At 29.4% G+C, this 18,980-nt stretch overlaps 1 protein-coding gene across 7 annotated transcripts in view; it reads left to right on the forward strand.

Moving 5' to 3' along the window:
• Window positions 1-18,980, forward strand: part of LOC129972593 (protein CBFA2T1-like) — a 72,101-nt gene that overhangs the window by 31,967 nt on the left and 21,154 nt on the right. The window contains exon 1 of one of the 7 annotated variants that reach the window (XM_056086787.1): window positions 14,180-14,530. The exons of 5 other annotated variants lie outside the window; for them this stretch is intronic. In XM_056086787.1, coding sequence (XP_055942762.1) covers window positions 14,485-14,530 — 46 coding nt within the window. In that variant the 5' untranslated portion in view covers window positions 14,180-14,484. Of the gene's footprint in view, window positions 1-14,179; window positions 14,531-18,980 lie in introns of those variants that run through there. One more of the 7 variants, XM_056086790.1, reaches the window with a different exon arrangement.

The following is an 18,980-nucleotide window of genomic DNA, read 5'->3' on the forward strand; positions in this document are numbered from 1 at the left end:
AAAAGCCGTCATGTAAGGGGGTCTGTTGCACGTTAAATCCGTCATGCCAAACGTCCTCCCGCTGGTGTGGCGTGGTGTGGAGAGGTGGGTGCCAGCTCAGGTGTCGTCCTCGTCATCTGACCGTGGTTCAAAATTACGAGGTCCGTCCCAAAATAGCCCTAGTGTTGCTTAAAATGGAACGTTAATATAACTAAACTAAACTAAATCCGTATAAAATTGTGGTCTTTGGGCCGTATTTTGCATGGCATTCGTGTACGATAGTTAAGAAAATTAGATCTTTGGCGTAAATCATGCACTTCTACTGAATTAATTGCTTGAATGTGTACTTTCGATATCTTTTTAGCGGCCAATTAACTCCAGAATTTGACACAACAGCTATGGTCACAAGATAACATATCTAATTTCATTGATTTAAGTTATTGCCTTTACATGCATGCAAAAGTACTGAGCGACAGATGGTAAACCGTTTAACGGATTTAGTTCGAAATTTGGTATTCATATTTTATCTGTTAAATCTGTGTACCCAATTTTATCGATTTAGCTCTTTACGTTTTATATCTATCGAATTCACTTGTATTCGAATTGTCAGGCAGACTTCCTCTGAATGGATTTCGTTCAAAACTTGATACAGATCTGCAAATTTAGTCGTAAATCCATACACCAAATTTCAGCCTTCTAGTTCAAAATGTTTTTGAGTTACAGTATTCACAGGCAAAAGGACAGATTGACTGACTAACATAATGCCAAAAATATGTTTTTTGGACTCAGACAGATAGATCTGAAACAAGGAGATTCTTCAAAATCCTGAGTTGACATTTTTTTACGGTTACAGTGGTTATACTTGGTATACGAGAAACTAAAAATACTTTATTACGAGGATACAAGCATAATTTAAGGCGCACTTTAAAAAGGGTTAAAATGACAGTACAATGTCCCGAGTTAGCAATGTCCCAAATTTCGACTCTTTGGCCGGGATTTAAAAAATTTTTGCTTTTTGAAACAAATGGCGCTCTTCCTCCCCTCTTTTTTCGCTTTTACATAAATATTACATATTAAAAAAAGAAAATAAACAAGTTTTAAACATGAGGAAAGTGTGCTTCTGAAAAATTCTGTTTTGCAAAATATACGTTAAATAGAAGTGGGTTGATATACGTAATAGCAACTTAATGGATGAACTAACCTGAATGAAAAATTATTTTAACTTTATTTTATAAATGATCCTTTATCACCTACTGGGCTTTTTATTATTATTATTGATGTTGGAAAATGTGATAAACTATTCTTCAAAGAATTAGCTACCCCTTTATTTAAGACTTTTTTTTTTTTTCCCGATATCTTACTCTCTGTCCCCAGTCAGCGTGCCGGATCGATCCAGATAACCTGGTCTTCTATTCAAATACTGTTATATAATAAATCAATTACAATTTATAGATGGTCCCCTTCCTGTGATCCTCAAATAACAAAAAAGCTGAGCACACTGTTTGGTTTATCATGGGAACAACGGACACTACTTTCCAGGAATGCCGCCCTGTTTTGCAACAGACAGGAAAGCATAAAGGATGAGAGCACACTCCGCTGTGCAAACACCGGTTTATTTTGATCGGAGTACTTCTTTTTCAAATGTACGCAGTTGCTGGGGGTATCAGCTGTGAAACAGTTCGTTCATCATCCCGCCTCCGTGTCCTGTCATAACACTTCTGCGAAAGAGATTACATAGTATATTAGAGAACTGAGAAATGTTTAAGTTAGGAGTTTTTTCTTTCTTTTTTTTAAATCGGTGCTACTTTGAAATTAAGTCTTCTGAGTTTGAATGAAAAAAACTGATTCGCTCATATTTCGATCAATATCAATTTCATTTTCACCTGAATTAAATTAATATATGTATCAAAATGTATGTCAGTCTTACAAAATTCTCGGAAACGATTTCAGTTGCCATTTCAATAAAGGGTACCTCGCCGTTATTTTGACAGAATCGAACATTGGCCATACATTGTTTTTTTTATTATTATAAAGATTTTGAAAGCAGATTGAAATTTTGTATTTTCTCATATAATGAAAATATTACTGCAGTATATAAATATCCAAATAGTTCCTTCTCTTAAGTTAAAAATTCAATCTCCGAAAAGAGTCTAACATTTATTTCCTTACTTACATAGGTATCAGTTATAAAAATGTTGGAAAATGTATCATATCTATTGGAAAAAAAGTTTTCCTTTGCATTTATAATAGAGTTTTTGAAGTACTCCCACACAGACTTTTGAAATCTAGATTTTGATTGTACACATATTTGAGACAACATATTTGATTTGTGCGAATCTACACTATGTTCGAAAATTAAAATTCCAACTCTAATCCATCCTGTGTTATCATATATATTAATTCCTTTCTTCAAGAGATAAAAATTATCGAAATCAGATTGAATAAAATTAAAGAGATGTTCTTGAACTTAGACTTCAAAGACGGAAATTAAAACCTCTTGGAAGAACTTAACATAGTTTTATTTAATTTTATGCTAAACGCGAGGATGTGGTTTACTTGAGACTTTCCCGCATTCTTTTTTTTAAAAGTATTATCCCCTATCTTACCTTCGCATAAAATTATGAACCTTGGACAAGGCTGAGAATGTTACGAATACTCAGATTTTTATTTTCAAAATCCAACACTTGAGAGTTGTGTGCATTGTAGTATAGTAAAGAAAATTGATACTTGTGTATTATTAATCGCATGTATTGGCGAATAACGGTTTCGAAAGAATCTATTAATGTGTTATCATAGGCAATTTTTGAGCCATTAATTGCTGTAATGCAGTTAATACTTTAACGGAAGTGATCTCCCAGAAGTTTTCTCACATATTCCGTCATAAATGTATTTGTGTATTATTAACTGATACCTATGTTAAAATGATTACGAAAAAAAGTCTTAAAGTGTGATCCTTTGCCATTAATCACTGGGATGTAGTTAATAGACTAGCAGGAGTAATCTCCCGAAACTTTGCCCTTAATCACAGGGATGTAGTTAATAGACTAGCAGGAGTAATCTCCCGAAACTTTGCCATTAATCACAGGGATGTAGTTAATAGACTAGCAGGAGTAATCTCCCGAAACTTTGCCATTAATCACAGGGATGTAGTTAATAGACTAGCAGGAGTAATCTCGCGAAACTTTCTTGCATATCCTCTAATAAATGTTCCGTATTTTTCTGGAATACAAGTGTATTCCACTGGCAAACAGCAGTTAGAGGCTATTTAACGATTTTTTTTTATTGGTAACTAATAGCTGGAATGCTGTAATACAAAAATACAACAAAACCGAATGTGTATTTTGGACACCTCTTTTTCTGACCTCATTTGATATAAAACTGCAATAGTAGTTACAAAATCACATACCAAATTTCATATACTTAAGTTATCGCGTTTATATGTGCAAAAAAGTACAGACGGACAGACTAATTCCTCGACGGATTTTATCCCAAATTTGATACCTTTCTATACTTTAGGTGTTAAATTTGTGTACTATATTTGATCCATCTAGCTCTCTTCTTTTTAAAGTTATCCTGTAAACTTATATTCGGAAAATATATAGACAGACTTTCTCTGAATGGATTTTGTCCACAATTCGATATACACTTACAAATTTGATCTAAAGCCCATATATTTCATCCTTCAAGGTTAAAGCGTTTTCAGATAAATATAATGTGTTTTCCGAACTCGAACTCAGGGATGCCAAAACGCAGAGTAATAACAAAAATCTCGAGTTCGTATTTTTGATGATTACAATTCTTTACTTTTATATACTTCGTCTAAAAGAAAGTAAAAATATCCCATCTTAATTCTGCTTTTGATATTTAAACTTAAAACATTAATAACTAACTGTTCTGTTAATTATGAATATGTGAGACTTAAAGTTTGAATGCACTCAAATTTCTAACTCAATGGCCAAATCGCCGCTGTAGTAGTAGTTATTTTTGGGAACAGCCGACCACCCCGCCACCCCTGAACGCATGGACAAAGTAGTGTAGGGAAAATGACTAGATGAATACTTATTTTCAGTTAAATAGTTCAAAGTACAAGCAAAATAATATGTTTTAATGGAAGAATTTGAATGGCATTCGAAATTATTTATCAATAACTAGCTTTTTTTTTATGATGATGTCGTGTCCACGTTAATACTGAAAGGGAGTGCAGTAGCTTCTGAGGGTAAAGGCCCCTGAGCACCCGAGGGCAGAAGTCTGATTTCTAGCTCATGAAACTCGCACACATTCGCTTGCATAACCCCTTTTTACAGGGGGGCACATTCACACACTTCACAGACAGAACACAGATGAAGAAAAACCATGCCCGAACCGGGATTCGAACCCGGGACGCCCAGATCACGAGGAAGATGCACTACCCCTATGCCAAGACGCCGGCTTTTTCTTTCTTTCTTTTTTTTTTCCCCTCTCTTTTTTGCACAGTAAGAATCTGTACCGAAAACAAAAATTGTTTAATACCATGCCATCATTCTAAATCTCCAGCAAGTAATATAATATTCGTTGATTATTGGTTCGTTCGCTGTTCACTTAAATACAGTTTTTTATTATATTAACCTTTTTTTTACTCCGTAATTTCATAATTTCTTCCCTTAGGATTAACTTATTGGAAAGACCATTTAGTTAAGAGACCTGTCAATCCTGCTTCTTTCCCTCTCTTAGTTTGAAGCCGCATTGCCTAATGATATTGGTTCAAGTTCGGCTTTAGGAAGTGTGAGACTCACTTCGAAACAATACTACCAGAAGATTATATTCTGACGTTCATCCCCTTAAGGGAGGAACCCATTTTGGAAACAATCGGCGTAATGAGGTAAAGATGGACTAGAATTGGATTGTGAGACTTGTCGTTGTTAATATTATTACTGACATCTACTCTTGAGTTCGCTGATAATCGCTCCAACTTTTTAAATGGATCTATTTCATGCTAGATTACATAAGACACAAATTTCTTTTCATCAACATTTTTCATGCTACTGGAATAACAGATCAAATATCTTTCTCTTCGTATTTAGAAATGATGACGTACTTCAATATTGGATGATATGGTGAGAAATCAAATCAAATAAAAAATTGAAATTGTGAACAACAAACTCTGTCTTACCTATGATCAATATGATATTTTTGTGAACACTTATTTTTGACTATACCATTGTGTTTCAATTATGAACATCTATCTGATAATTTCAAAACTTACGAGGAAGGCAAAATAGATAACTGAATCTCTTTAAGTAATCCTCTATCAATTTTCATTCAAAAATTATCAATAATAATTTTTTTTAATAATTCAGTATTTCTTGCTTTAGAATTGTGTCTGATTATAATAACCGAATATAGTTAAATGAACTTCTAAAATTGACAAATTTCATGTTGACTTTTGTGATAATATACTTTCTACTGTTCTTGAATCATTACTCCAGATTTCAATTGTTCCCTAACTAGATGTTTGAGGCTTTCACTAGATCCCGTTGTGCACTCACGTTGAAGAATAAAGTGCAGATATTTGAACTCAGATGCTTATCTAATAGAAAGAATGATACAACTATCACTCGATTAAGAATAGGCCACACTCGACTCACGCACAGGCATTTGCTGCTGGGAGAACCCGCCCCTCAGTGTACAGAATGTCGGTGCCAATTGTCAGTTCAGCACATTCTAATTGATTTCCCACGATTCATTTCACAACCCATCCGTTGCTTTTAGTCTTCCTCTATCATTTTAAAAGACATTCTTCACAAAATTAATCATCCAAATCTTTTTACTTTTCTTAAAACGATTGGTTTTTACCATTTGATCTAATTAAAAATGGTTCAATTTTAAGGCTTTCATACTGCTTTTTTTTACCATTTACATAAACATTGACAAATCATGACAAATGATAAGAAATTTATGATTATATATTATTATTATTATTAGTTTATGATTATATAAAAGTTTATAAACAAGGTTTTTAATTAATACCATACCTTTGGCGCAGCATAATTAAGAATGGTTGTTGCGCCACAAAACTCTACTAAATCAGATCAAATTGAACTCAGATGAATAACTAAGCCAAGTTACATTATTACTCTTTTTTTTTAATGCAGCATATTTTCAAATGGTGGATCTCACCAATTTTCAATAAAGCGGTGTTTTTAATTTCCCTCAAGGGCCCATATGTCGGACCTTCCGATGAGAAGGTCTGACTTATGTTAGATTATTTGGTAATGTTGGAAATGATTTGCCAATGAAATATTGTGGACTTCACCGATTATCTATTTAATTAAAGCGGTATAATATTGATACAATAACGATTCTTTTTTATATATATAAATCCATAGGATATTTGTCATCGTCATCTATTTAATTTTAAAATGTGTTTTATTTTTTCTTATAAGCTTGAGCATTCTAATGTAGATGTAGATTCTTATTAAAGTTTGAACGAAATCTGCTGTAGATTGACCGTCTGTCACTCCGTACTTTCATCTGCATGTAAATGAAATACAGTAGACTCCCGATTATCCGCGGGCGGGTTATCCACGGTGCGGATTATCCGCGCCTGCCGCACAAAGTGGTTTTTTTTTTTTTTCTTTTTTACTGATTTTTTCAAAAAGGTGCAGTTTTACAGTTATGCTTTTGTCATTACATAATACATTACAGTATTAAAACAGTACATATGTATTAATTTTTCTGTGCATCCTTGACGCCTCTCGTAAATACAAAGCACTTTTCTGTTTTCATTAACAAAATGCATTTTAGGTTAGTTTTGAGTGATATACTAAAATATTAGCGTTAGTTAAACTTTTCCTGCTGTTTATTTTACGTTTTATTGTACATAAAACGATTTTTCAAAGTTGGAATGACTGTTTTCTCTTTTGCTATACCCGTTTTTAGCTTTTTTCGGATTATCCGCGATTTTTGTTATCCGCGGCGGCCGCGCCACCCAATTCCGCGGATAATCGGGAGTGTACTGTAACTCAAAAAGAAGCAACGACTTAAATAAATGATATTTGATATGTGAACATAAATGATATTTAGTACGAAAAATGATATTTAATGATAAAATAAATGATATTTGGTATGAAATATAAACGGCATAATAAACTAAAAATTTTCCAAGCTTTTTAGGCATGAAATTTATAATATTTTCGTTACAATAATAATATTTTGGCAAGTTAACGTTTGAAAAACGACAAAATTTATTTTTTTAATTAATTAAAATTCTAATTCAGATTCCAACAAAGGCTTCCTCTGAAGTGTATATTTTCAACCTCTAATCTATATATGTGCCAAATATGGTAGATATAAATCAAACAGTCTAATCTGCAGAACACCAACACACACACACACACTCATACAAACAGATAGATAGGCAGATACGCACGTATAGATTAGATGCCTTTGGTGACTAACTGATTCACCGGAAATAGTGGTTAATTTTAATTTATGCTTAATCCTTAAGTATAATATGTCCGTGCTTCAGTCAAATTGTTAAAATTTAAAGCCGCTTTTTCTTAATTGTTTTATATAAATTTTGTTCACTGAATATGTGAACCGTTCTAATGGAGAACAGTTGTATGATATCACAGCGCTTTTAAAAAAACGTAATTGTCTGATTCATCTATCTTCCAATTTGCGGTACTGTACCTTTGCTTTTTTATTCGCCTCGTAAACTATACAAATATTAAACAGAATCCTTCTTTAGTTTTTGACGATAGAAAAAAATCGTTTCGCTAATTCAATATTTAAAGAAAGAATGAAAATGGTTATAATTTCAAAATAATAATGTAATCTATAGTTGGATATATTAAGCAAGAAATATATTTTTTTATAATTTAGTAAAAATCTGCACAATTATTGAATTACTATCATTAGAAAGATAGCTTTTTGAATTATCAGATGAACCGGAAATTATTTTTGTGCTGTAATTTTTTCAGAGTTTATGATGGAATAATGTAAAAATTTCAGTTAATTTTTAATTATTTAAAATTCTAATTAAGATTTACAAAAAATCGTTCCGAGGTGCACATTCCTACTTCTCAAAATATATATGTGCCATATTTGATAGCTCTAGGTCAAACGGTCGGTTCTACAGAGCGTCGATATACACACGCATTCATCTTTATTAGTAGTAAAGAAGAGATTATCATTGTCTTTTAGAGATAGTTGTGTAATTTAACATTTAAATAAATTTAAATACCTACAGAAAAGTGCATGCTACAAAACGCAATCTCAATCCTTATTAAAAATATTTTTTTTATTCATATGAAGAGAAAAATAATCGTACATTCCATTTTTTCTACCTACATATAAATGAAATTTCTGAAAACATACACATCCATTTGACATACTTCATCAAGAATGATATACCATACACGTGGCAAGGAACGTGCCGATGACCGATCCTTCGCTGATTTAAATCTCCAATATCAAATTCGGGCAATAAGTTCTAAAAATATTTTCCAGAATTTTCACCTTTAGAAATAAACAAAACGTAAGAAAACACGCATCAAAACAATTACAATAATGCGTGGCTGAGCAAACTGTACTGTTGAAACATTGTTAGAAAAATGCGAAAAAAGGATGTAATTTAATGGACCCAAAAAGTATGCGACTTCTAAATGCGTTTTCCCTAGAAAAAGACCCGAAAACCGTCTGTGCAGTGCTCATGCTCCGATGACGTCACGCGAGGCCGTTTTCCCAGCTGTTAGCTACTCACGCGGAAGGAAGCTATTTCGTGTTTTTAGCGTATGTCATCCTAGCTGCACAGGTGACAAACACACCACGTGGATAGGCGATAGGATTGTTACATCGACTATCACATCCTTTGGCTCGATTTGTGCTTTCGAAAAGAGCCGCCATCACATGCTTTGTTTTTATGACTTGATTTCATAGCTCTCTCCTCCACACCACCTTCGACTTTTTTTCATCGTAAAATTGTTTTTAAGTAAGAGTCACAATCTATAAAAAAATAATGTTAAATTTTGCCTGTATGTTTTGTAAACATCGTTTTTTTATCACTTGTTTGTGAATAAAAAAGACTGGATTTCGTAGTTCGTATGTGGTACACATTCAAAGATAACTTTGATAAAAATGAGTTGTTTATTTTTCATTTTTATTAACAAATGATTAAAGCATTAAAACTATTTAATACTATACGGTAGAAACACTTTTCTTGAATACAAAATGTATTTAGATTCCTTATTTTAATTATAGCTTCCAAACGATTTTAAAATAATTGCCAAAATAAATATTTATTTGTTACTCTCTTATTTGAAGTTTGGTAGTGGAAAATAACTAATAATTATCAAAAATATTACCTCCGCTCATTCTCCAATTTGGCCTTTTTTTCTCAAATTTTTTCCAAAATTCAAAATGTTTACAAATTTTAAGCAAAGAACACTGTATAACTTGGTAAAACTCAGCAGGGTAAATTAGCCACACACAAATTTCCACACACTTACATTCGTGCACCTATTCAAGTTCAATTATAAATTAGAACATTCTTTTCGATTTTATTTTCTTATTTCTCATAAATATTTATTTAAAAATACGTAAATTTTAATAATATTATTTTTTTCCTCATTAGTAATAATTATAGAAATAATTAAAATTGTTAGAAATAATCATCATTTGCAGCATATGACAAATAACAATTTTTAAAAAAAAATCAATTCCTCTCATCATTGTTCCAACATCCAGACTTGGTAACAATTACAAGCGCACTTCAAGCATATGTAACTATTAATTATTATAAGGCCACTGTAGGAAGTTTATTTTTGCATGTTTCCATGCAATTCAAAATAAATAAATCACGAATTTCCTAATTTTTTGTTATCGGATTTCTAAAATTGAATAAGAAATAAATGCAAATCGAATCAGTGAAGTTCGACAAAGGCCTTAACTCTTTGTAATGTTCTATAAGATTGTGATTACTTAAATTTGCCGTTCAGATTCTAAATATAGCAATGTAGCTATTTTTAATAGAATTGCAGCTTTTGTAAAAAGTAATTTGTCGCTACTAGTATAAAAAATTTTCATTAAAACAATTCGGTTAAATTCTTCCAGGACTATTTTTTAATACCATTATCATTATCTAGAAACAACATTAATTTTTTATATACTTCATGTTTTTATGTTTTGGTTAATCTAGAATTAAATTATCTAAAGTTTAATTAATTTAAAGTTAAATTATCTAGTTCAAAAAGAAGTTCGAGCTATCATGTTTGAAATCTTAGATAAAAAAATTAGAATCCATTTAAAAAAAAAAACATCTATTTTAAAACATAGTAAAAATGCGATGTACCATCTAGGTGTAACTTTACAACTGAACTATTGTCGTTGAGAGAGAGAGTGAGTTACAAGAAAAAATGGTAGCGGCAATCAACAATGCCGAATTTGTACATACAATTATCGTTCGACATCACTTTCTACCAACATTGTTCTTAAATACGCGAACACCAAGACAGATAATTTGTTTCAAAATTTGATAGAAATATGTGATATTAGTGTAAAAACCATATACAAAATTTCATTTTTCTAGCGAGTTCCTTTGTTGAGATATCATAAAAGAACTATGTGTTTATCAAACTCAGAAAGGTCTGAAACGTAGAGAACCATTAAACTCTGGAATGAAATTTTTGGACAATTATCCTATTTTCATGTTCTAAATTTCATGCACAAGATAGTAAGGGTACTGTTTCAGTTGTGCAGTGAGTTGCATTTTGTGAATTTGGTCAATAAAATTAGGTTTTGGGGGTTTAGTGTAAAGTTTAAATACTGTTTAATTTTACTCTTCATTTCAGAATTTTATTCATATATTTTGTATCGGAAACTTGTTTTGCTTATAAAAATATCCATGATCCTGGAATATTTGTATTTTATTGTTCTAAAATCGAAATTTCGAAACCAATATCTTTGAATAAAAAAATATTTTCGAAAAATTAGTCCAAGTATTCTTTTTCAATACAGCAAAAAAAAAAAAAAAAAAAAATCACTTTTTTTTTTTTGGAAATACGCTTAACATGTGAGTATTTAAACTGATTTTTTTCAACATAAAAAAATTATTCCTCCTCTGTCGTAAACTTACAAATAACTTTCGCCATCTTTTTCAATACTTTACTGGGAGTGAGATTGATTTTCGTAAAAATATTTTATATCCATTATGCACACGTACGATCTGATATAATCTCATTGATGCATAATCTTCAGAGTGAATGGATGCATGAAATATAAAACCTCGAGGAAAAAAATAAGAATAAATAAAATAACAATTCTAAAATTCATACATTAGATAAATTCATACAATAAATAAATGTGCACTGCCAAAAAAAAAAGTTGATGTTGAAAAGTAAATGAAATAAAACAGGAGAAAATTAATGAACACTTTTTTTATCATGTGAGAATATGATGTTGTTTTGGTTATGGGGTTTTGTAGCTCGAAATCGCGGGGCAATGAATAAAGCATAAATGGCAACTTTCATCATCATCTTTTAATCACATATATTTTTTTACCTGCTTTTACCAGTATTGCATTATTATTATGTATGCGTCTTTGAAAACAGATGCGTTTTTTTAAAAGATTGACCTGCTTTTACCAGTATTGCTTTATTATTACGTATGCTTCTTTGACTGCAGATGCGTTTTTAAAAGGTTGACGAAGAACTATGACATCATAGCTGTTATTTCATCTCAAAATCTGTTGAGCTAGAAAATTTTGTTTGCCAGCTAGAAAAATTAAAAATAAAAGTTTAAAAAAATTATTATAAGAAATTAATTATTTTTATAATTAAAATTAATTATAAAACTTATATATAGATAGAGAGAGGGAGATAGAGACCGATAGAGAAATCTCGCGATTGTTTCAAACCGGTTTAAACTGGTTAATGACTTAAATTAATTAAGACAAATAATGTCTTAAAAAATAATAATGTTCTCACATGATAACTTGAAATTTGCGATCGTAGATTTCATTTTAATTTTCCTCCAATTTTGTATATTTGTTTAAATTTTTTTCACTTTTATTTGTTTTCAATAACAAAAAGCATGAATAAATTTTCCCCTTTTATGTTTTTATTTATCTCCGCTTATTCTAGTTGTTGAAAAATATAAAATCTAAGATATCCTGTTTTAACTCTTTTAAATTATTATGCAAAATCATTGTTACTGGATGTGATATTCTAACAAAAGTTTTCTTTTAAACAAAAATTTTAAAATAATTAACATTTATAAAAAAGAAATTGCATACAGTTTGCTTGTAAAGTTTGATAAATAATTAAAATTCCGATTATATAAGTGTTGATTCTCAAATTTAGCTCGTAATAAATTATTTACGTTCTTGCCCTGAAATACTTTTGGAATACCCAGAATATTGAATACTCGAAGGAGGGGGGATTCAATACAATTCCAAAATAATGGAAAATGAATGACGCAACATTGACGCAGGAAAACGTAAACATTGTCTTTTTATGATTCATTCAATAGAATTTTAATTATCCAGAAATAATTGAGACCATATACTATCTGGATAATCAAATATAGAATATATGATGCAATATGCAAAATATATGATGCAAATAAAGATCTTTTAGAAGGAGAAAATGGAAATTGCTTAAAATAAATGAATTTTATTCTTATAAGAACAACATTGTTTGCATTTTATGTAATTACACATTGTGTAATAAATATTACTGCTTAAATTACTTATGGTCAATTGATTTGCTATCTTTTTATTCCTGTGGGATAAAAAACTATTCGGGATCACTAATAATCCAAAAAATGGAATTTAGTTAGCTGAAGTTCTACTGGGTATTGCTTTTTTGGATTAATCAATTGATTAACAGTGGATTAATAGTGTACTTTTTTCATTATGATATCTCAGAAAAAAATAGATTTGTTAAATTCAACTTTATTTTGAACAAAACCAGTTTTCGAAATTAATATTTTCTTCAACAATTCCAAAAATCTTTAGCTTTGTTGAAGAATTATTATTCATATGCGATAATTCGCTTTCGATAGTTGCATCAATTCCAGATAAATTATAGAAAATCCTACAACTAATTTTCAGAATAAAGATCATAGCTCATATAAACTGTTATAATCGAAGTTGTAGTAGCAGCCAAAATCTAATCCTATTCCATGTAATTTCGAATAATGACGATAGTTGATCATTTTTTTTTCACCAATCATAATATCCCTTTCAATGTAAGAACTATCGAAAGAAATATTTGCAATTTCTTTTTTGGATTGTGAAACGGCTATCATTGAAAGGAATTTCCATATATTTTTAACTTGAATGGAACTATAGCATGTTTTCTAGAAAATTATTTAGTTTCAAATAATTAATAAAACAAATTTAATTTTGCACAGTTTAAGATAAATGAACAATCTTTCTTTAAGCGATATCTTTTCATCTTCCGTCAAGACATTTTTTTACACTTTTTATTAGCTTACACATTTAAATACGTCTTTAAAAATTTTGATTCCAGAATTAAATTTGAGGTCCAGGTTTGTTTAAATTGACAAATCAACAAGCCGATTTCCACAATTATACTTAATTTTATCACAAACGCTAATTGGCTTCATATTAAATTTATTTCTAGAAAGACATGCTTAAATAATCTTAGTACTGATTTTGCTTAAAAAATTTTCATTGTTATTTACGTATATTTTTACACTTCATAGAAAAAAAATTAATATAAAAAATGGGATGATATCGACTTGAACTGACATTTCAGGTAAGCGAAAACTACTCGAGTATAATTCCTATGTAGATCGAAAATAAACAAAATTTGATTTTTAGAATTTCTACCAGCTTTCAAAATCAATCTCATGTAGTTGTTCAATAGATAGATCGCATAAATTGTTAAGACTTATTTTGTCCATTAATATTTATGTATAATTTTTATTTCGAACTTTTTGTTCTTTTCCAAACTTTAATTGTAATCACGGTTTTCTACATCAAAAATTTAAAAAATTCATTCGGAAGTTTTTGCTTTATTAAAGAAAATTATTAGAAATAAGAATTCATTAACAAAAACTGTTATTATTGCTCCTGATATTAGGCTTTATCGCTTCCGTTGGCGGCATTTACTTAGCTATTTCTGGCAACCTAAAAGAAACAGCTGTGCTAAATCCAAAACATTCTGAAACCAGGTGCAATAACTGTATTCATTCGTCAGCGTATCATTCGACATAGAACAGTAGAGAACTCTTTCCATTCTCTTTTGTTGCATTTTCCCCCTTTTTTCCGAAAAAAAAATAATATATTAAATTCTTTGCTTTAATTATTCCGATGCTTTCTATTTGAACTATTCTTATTCATTTCGTCCTGATTGCAGGCAAACGCTTACGTCTTTCAATCAAGTTTTATTAAGTTTATGACAGTGAAATCAACAGTTAGCTTAAAATAACCAAAATCTATTTCGAAGTTCGTGAACAATTTACTATTTTCGTGGATTATGGTGGTTCTATTTTTACGCTATGACAGGAGATATTTTGCTTTCCAATATGCTGTTTCGTTACAGGGGTAAGTTTACGAATAATATATTTGCTCTTTGATGATGATTCAGGTTGGAATTTTTATTCATTGTATAAAACAAATTTATATTTATAATTCATGATCAAAAAAGTAATCAAAACAGTTATTTAAGTAGTTATCATATATTGGATAAAACGATGAGATTATTTTTTGATCTAAATCTTCTGAGTTTATTTTATTTTTGTTTTCGCAATGAAGGATCGATTTTTATTTAATAATTATTTTAAAAAGTTTTACAAATATAAAGTAATAATAGACCTATTTGTTATATTTTAATTCGGTTTTTTTATACCTAATTCATTATAAATATGAATTGCGGAAAATTACATTGATTTTACTTGTTATGTTTTGATCAAATTTAATGATTCCTGGGTTAGGAACTTTTAAGTTGAAATATATTTATATTAAAATATTAAAGAAAACTTTTAATTATTGTTCATTACAAATGCATAAGGAATATAAATAAGAGAAATTTCTTCAAATTTGACAAATTGTTTTCATTTCCTAAATAAAAAATTAAAAAATCTCAATTTGGTATAAATGAAATTAAATTCATGGATTTTTGAAATCATAACTGAACAAAATATTTGCAGTTTGACACTCTATTTATCTACATTTACATTAGAAACATATTAGACATTTATATAAGACAAAATATTAGAAAAAGAAACATGCATTTTTGGCTAATTTAAGGTATTAATAGGCTTTTTTCCGTAAAATAAGCAGGAAACTGATTTAAAGAAAAAAAAAAGGAATTTATAAATAAGTATAGTTGTAAAGATTGGCTAGTTTTTGTTTAGAAACATCGGTTTCTATACAATCTTTATTCGTTTTTTAGTTGTTTCATAATTTATATCTATATTATTCCATATTTGTATATCAATTAATCAAATTTAGCATGGTACACATTCAATAAGATGCTAATTATATTTACCGAGTTATAATGTTTATTTTAACTATGTCTTAGAGATGTAAAATCGGAGAATTTGAGCACGATTTAAATTCGAATCGAGGCCAATAATTTTCTATGAAATTAATCTATTCAGTTGTTAAGATAATTCATTCATACCTTTATTCATATCGAAAAATTTCCAACTGCAAAATTGTAATGGTTTTACTAAATTTCTATTAATAAATCAAAAAAAAATTTATCAAAATATTTTTAACCAAGACTTGTCATCATTGATTTATTAACTTAGATTTTAATGTGTAAATGTCAACAAGAACAATTTTTTTATTATTATTATTGACATGATGCGGAATGACTGTTTTCTACTAATAAAATTTTAGTACAAATTCGCTGAGAAAAAATTTCGGCTTTCATATGCAAGAAACACTATTACATATTTTATTTTTAAAAACATAATTATATTCTGTACTCTCTAATGGAAAATATGGAAAGAGAAATTAATATAATCCTTAAAATACTATCTCTGGATATTCATAAATCTCTTTGATATCACAGAAAACATCTTTATCATTGTTAGGATCTCGGTATGTCTAATGTCTATCTGTATGTACACACGATAATTTGAAAATCGAACAAACTACACGAAGGAAATTTGGACATAGTCTTTACACTGAAACTGCAATCAAAACTCGTCTTGAGGAAAGTTTGATTCGTTTGTCCATCCATATCCTCGCATACTCTCTAATAACGGTCTTATCCCCCTTCCCCGCATAAACTTGTGGACTTTACGTGGCTTTAGCAAACAATAATTACAAAATATAGATCTTGGGCGGGAATTAAGTAATTTTATTGAATTTAATGCGAATATGTATTCTAAACGTTTTCCCCCCGAACGATTAATATCAAAATTTTACACGGAACTGCAGTTGTAGTTACAAGATCCCTTATTGAATTTCATTGATTTAAATCATTGAATATGAGTTATTGCGCTTAAAGGCATGAGAAATGCCCATCTTGTTCTGCATTTTACACGTTGAACTAGTGTATCAAATTTTATGTATCTGGCTCTTTACATTTTGTGGTTATAGAGTTCATTAGTGTCATAAGAGCCACATTAACAGACTTCCTCAGAGTAAATAACGTTTAAAATATGGTAGAAGTTTGTAAATTTGGTGTAAAAACCACATACCAAATTTCATGCGTCTAGCTCAAAACGTTTTTGAATTACCATATTCACAGACAAATATCATGACAAAAATATGATTTCCGAACTCATAGACGTCTGAAATGAAGAGATTCGTAAAAATCTTGAGTCCGAGTTTTTGACGAATATAATGCTTTTTTTATACGAATAGAACAATTTTGATGAATTTATAATACTTTTTCTATAAGAATAGAACACTCTTAACGAATTTATAATATTTTTTCTACTCTTAATGAGAGATTAATTCGCATATGAGATAGTAAAAAAGTAACTTCTTATTTGCAGTAAATACATTTACAAATCAAAGATATGTTTGAACAGATATAAGTTCTGATAATACCTATTTCTCATTTCCAATTATTCATAATATACCCCTTTCTCTGTATTTTACAAAATTCCTAAGTAGTACAAAGCTAAACACAAAATGGGTCAAGTGTAAATCTTGAGAAAGTCGAAGGATAAATATTTCCGATGTTTTTCTTTGTATCTTTTTATATATGCATTATATTATTATTTCGTTATTGTTGCTTTTTTTTCGTTGTATATAGTTTCCGTTTGTTTCGTATACAAGGACCATACCTGGAATTTGTATATATTTGCTCAAAACTTCAATGTGATCCTTTTCAATAGTTAAACAATTACCTGTGCTTCTAAAATAAAATACTAGATCTCTCTGGATGGATTTATAAAGTTGAATTTTCTTCTAGAGACAGGCTGTGAAAATTTATTCTGGTCTCCAGTCAAATAATAATCCACTTATTATTCATATATTACATAAGAATATTATATTTATGCTTGCAAAAACAGCATCGATAATTATACAGCTTGTCACCTGAATAAATAAACTACAATGTTATTTTTTCTCTCTGTGACGTTGATTATATATTCACCAAAAGTGCAAATGCGCATTTGTGGTGCCAGCGAGTCACCATTTCAGTGGTGCGCAGAACATAAGATAGTTCGCATAAATTTATCCAAATTTGACTATTATTGGTGCGCATGTTTGCTCGCACGCTGTGTAATTTTCAATATATGTTGCATACTGGTTTTGAATAATTTTCGAAGTGATCACGAGACGGGGATTATTTATAATGATTTCTTGCCATAAAAAATAAATAAAATTAATACTTTTCAGATTTATTCTATAGTGTTACCCGATTTCAGAGTGAAAATTTAATTTATTATAATATCGTAATGTCGCTAAAAATGTTGTATTTTTGCCAAAATTTAATTTCCTTTTGTTGACATTCTAGAAACAATCACATGGCAATTTAATTTTTCATTAATTTCCTAAAATATTGCGTTTATTTAAAAAGAATTCAGTTTTTTCCTTACATCTTCCTTCACTTTGAAGGGGAAAAAAGAAAGAAACTCACGGGATTTTTTATGTGAATCATGTATTTTTTATTTTCCCGTGATCACGTGAAAGATTTTTTTAAATTCATTTTTTAAGAATTTATTGCACGTCTTGCAGTTGTTGCTCGAAATCATAAGAATAATTTTATTACTCTTTGTAATAGAGATTTATTTATTTGCTTTATAATTTCTTTATAATTAGATTTAAAATTTGTTTGTCCTTTTTATTTATGCATTAGAATTATTTATGTCCGACTGCATAATTAGATTAAATCTATTCTGAAATACATTGGTATTACCTGAATGTTAATATTTAATTATATTTATAATTTAGTTTACGTAAATTTTAATTACATTTAATTAAATTATTTATTACTTTTCATTTAATTTATACAAGTTAGTTTAAAGCTTAGAACATTTATTCTTTAAAAAAACATAGGATACGGTATGTTGTAAACTTAAAAAACTCTCTACCGATTTTTCATAACCAAGTCATTAAGAACTCAAAATCGTTAAACGGAAATTTGAAAAAAATTCCATTAATTAACTAAAAACCAAATAATATTTATTAAAGTTTAAACAGAATCTAAAAACAGCATCGTTGCACTTTGGAAATCAGAAGTATTAGAAGGATTGGAATCAGAATCACTGTAAGTTTTACATCGTAACTGTTACATAAGATGCTATATGCAGCTATATTGTTTGTTATGTAACTTTACCGTCTCATGAATTGATTTCACTGACTGTAGAATTATGAAGAACATTCTGTTTTATAGAGTTATTTTTATTATTAAATATTATTTCACAATTCATTTGACCATAAATGTAATTGAATTTTTCTTATTTATATAAATTGCAATAATCCAGTATCTTACTTTTGTATAAATTTTGCGAGAAATGGAACATTCATCTTTGAATAATTACCGATGAAATGTGAGAGGGTGATATGAATATAGAAATATTTCGAA

The sequence above is a fragment of the Argiope bruennichi genome, chromosome 6 (genome assembly GCF_947563725.1).
Source record: "Argiope bruennichi chromosome 6, qqArgBrue1.1, whole genome shotgun sequence".
Lineage (NCBI taxonomy): Eukaryota > Metazoa > Arthropoda > Arachnida > Araneae > Araneidae > Argiope > Argiope bruennichi.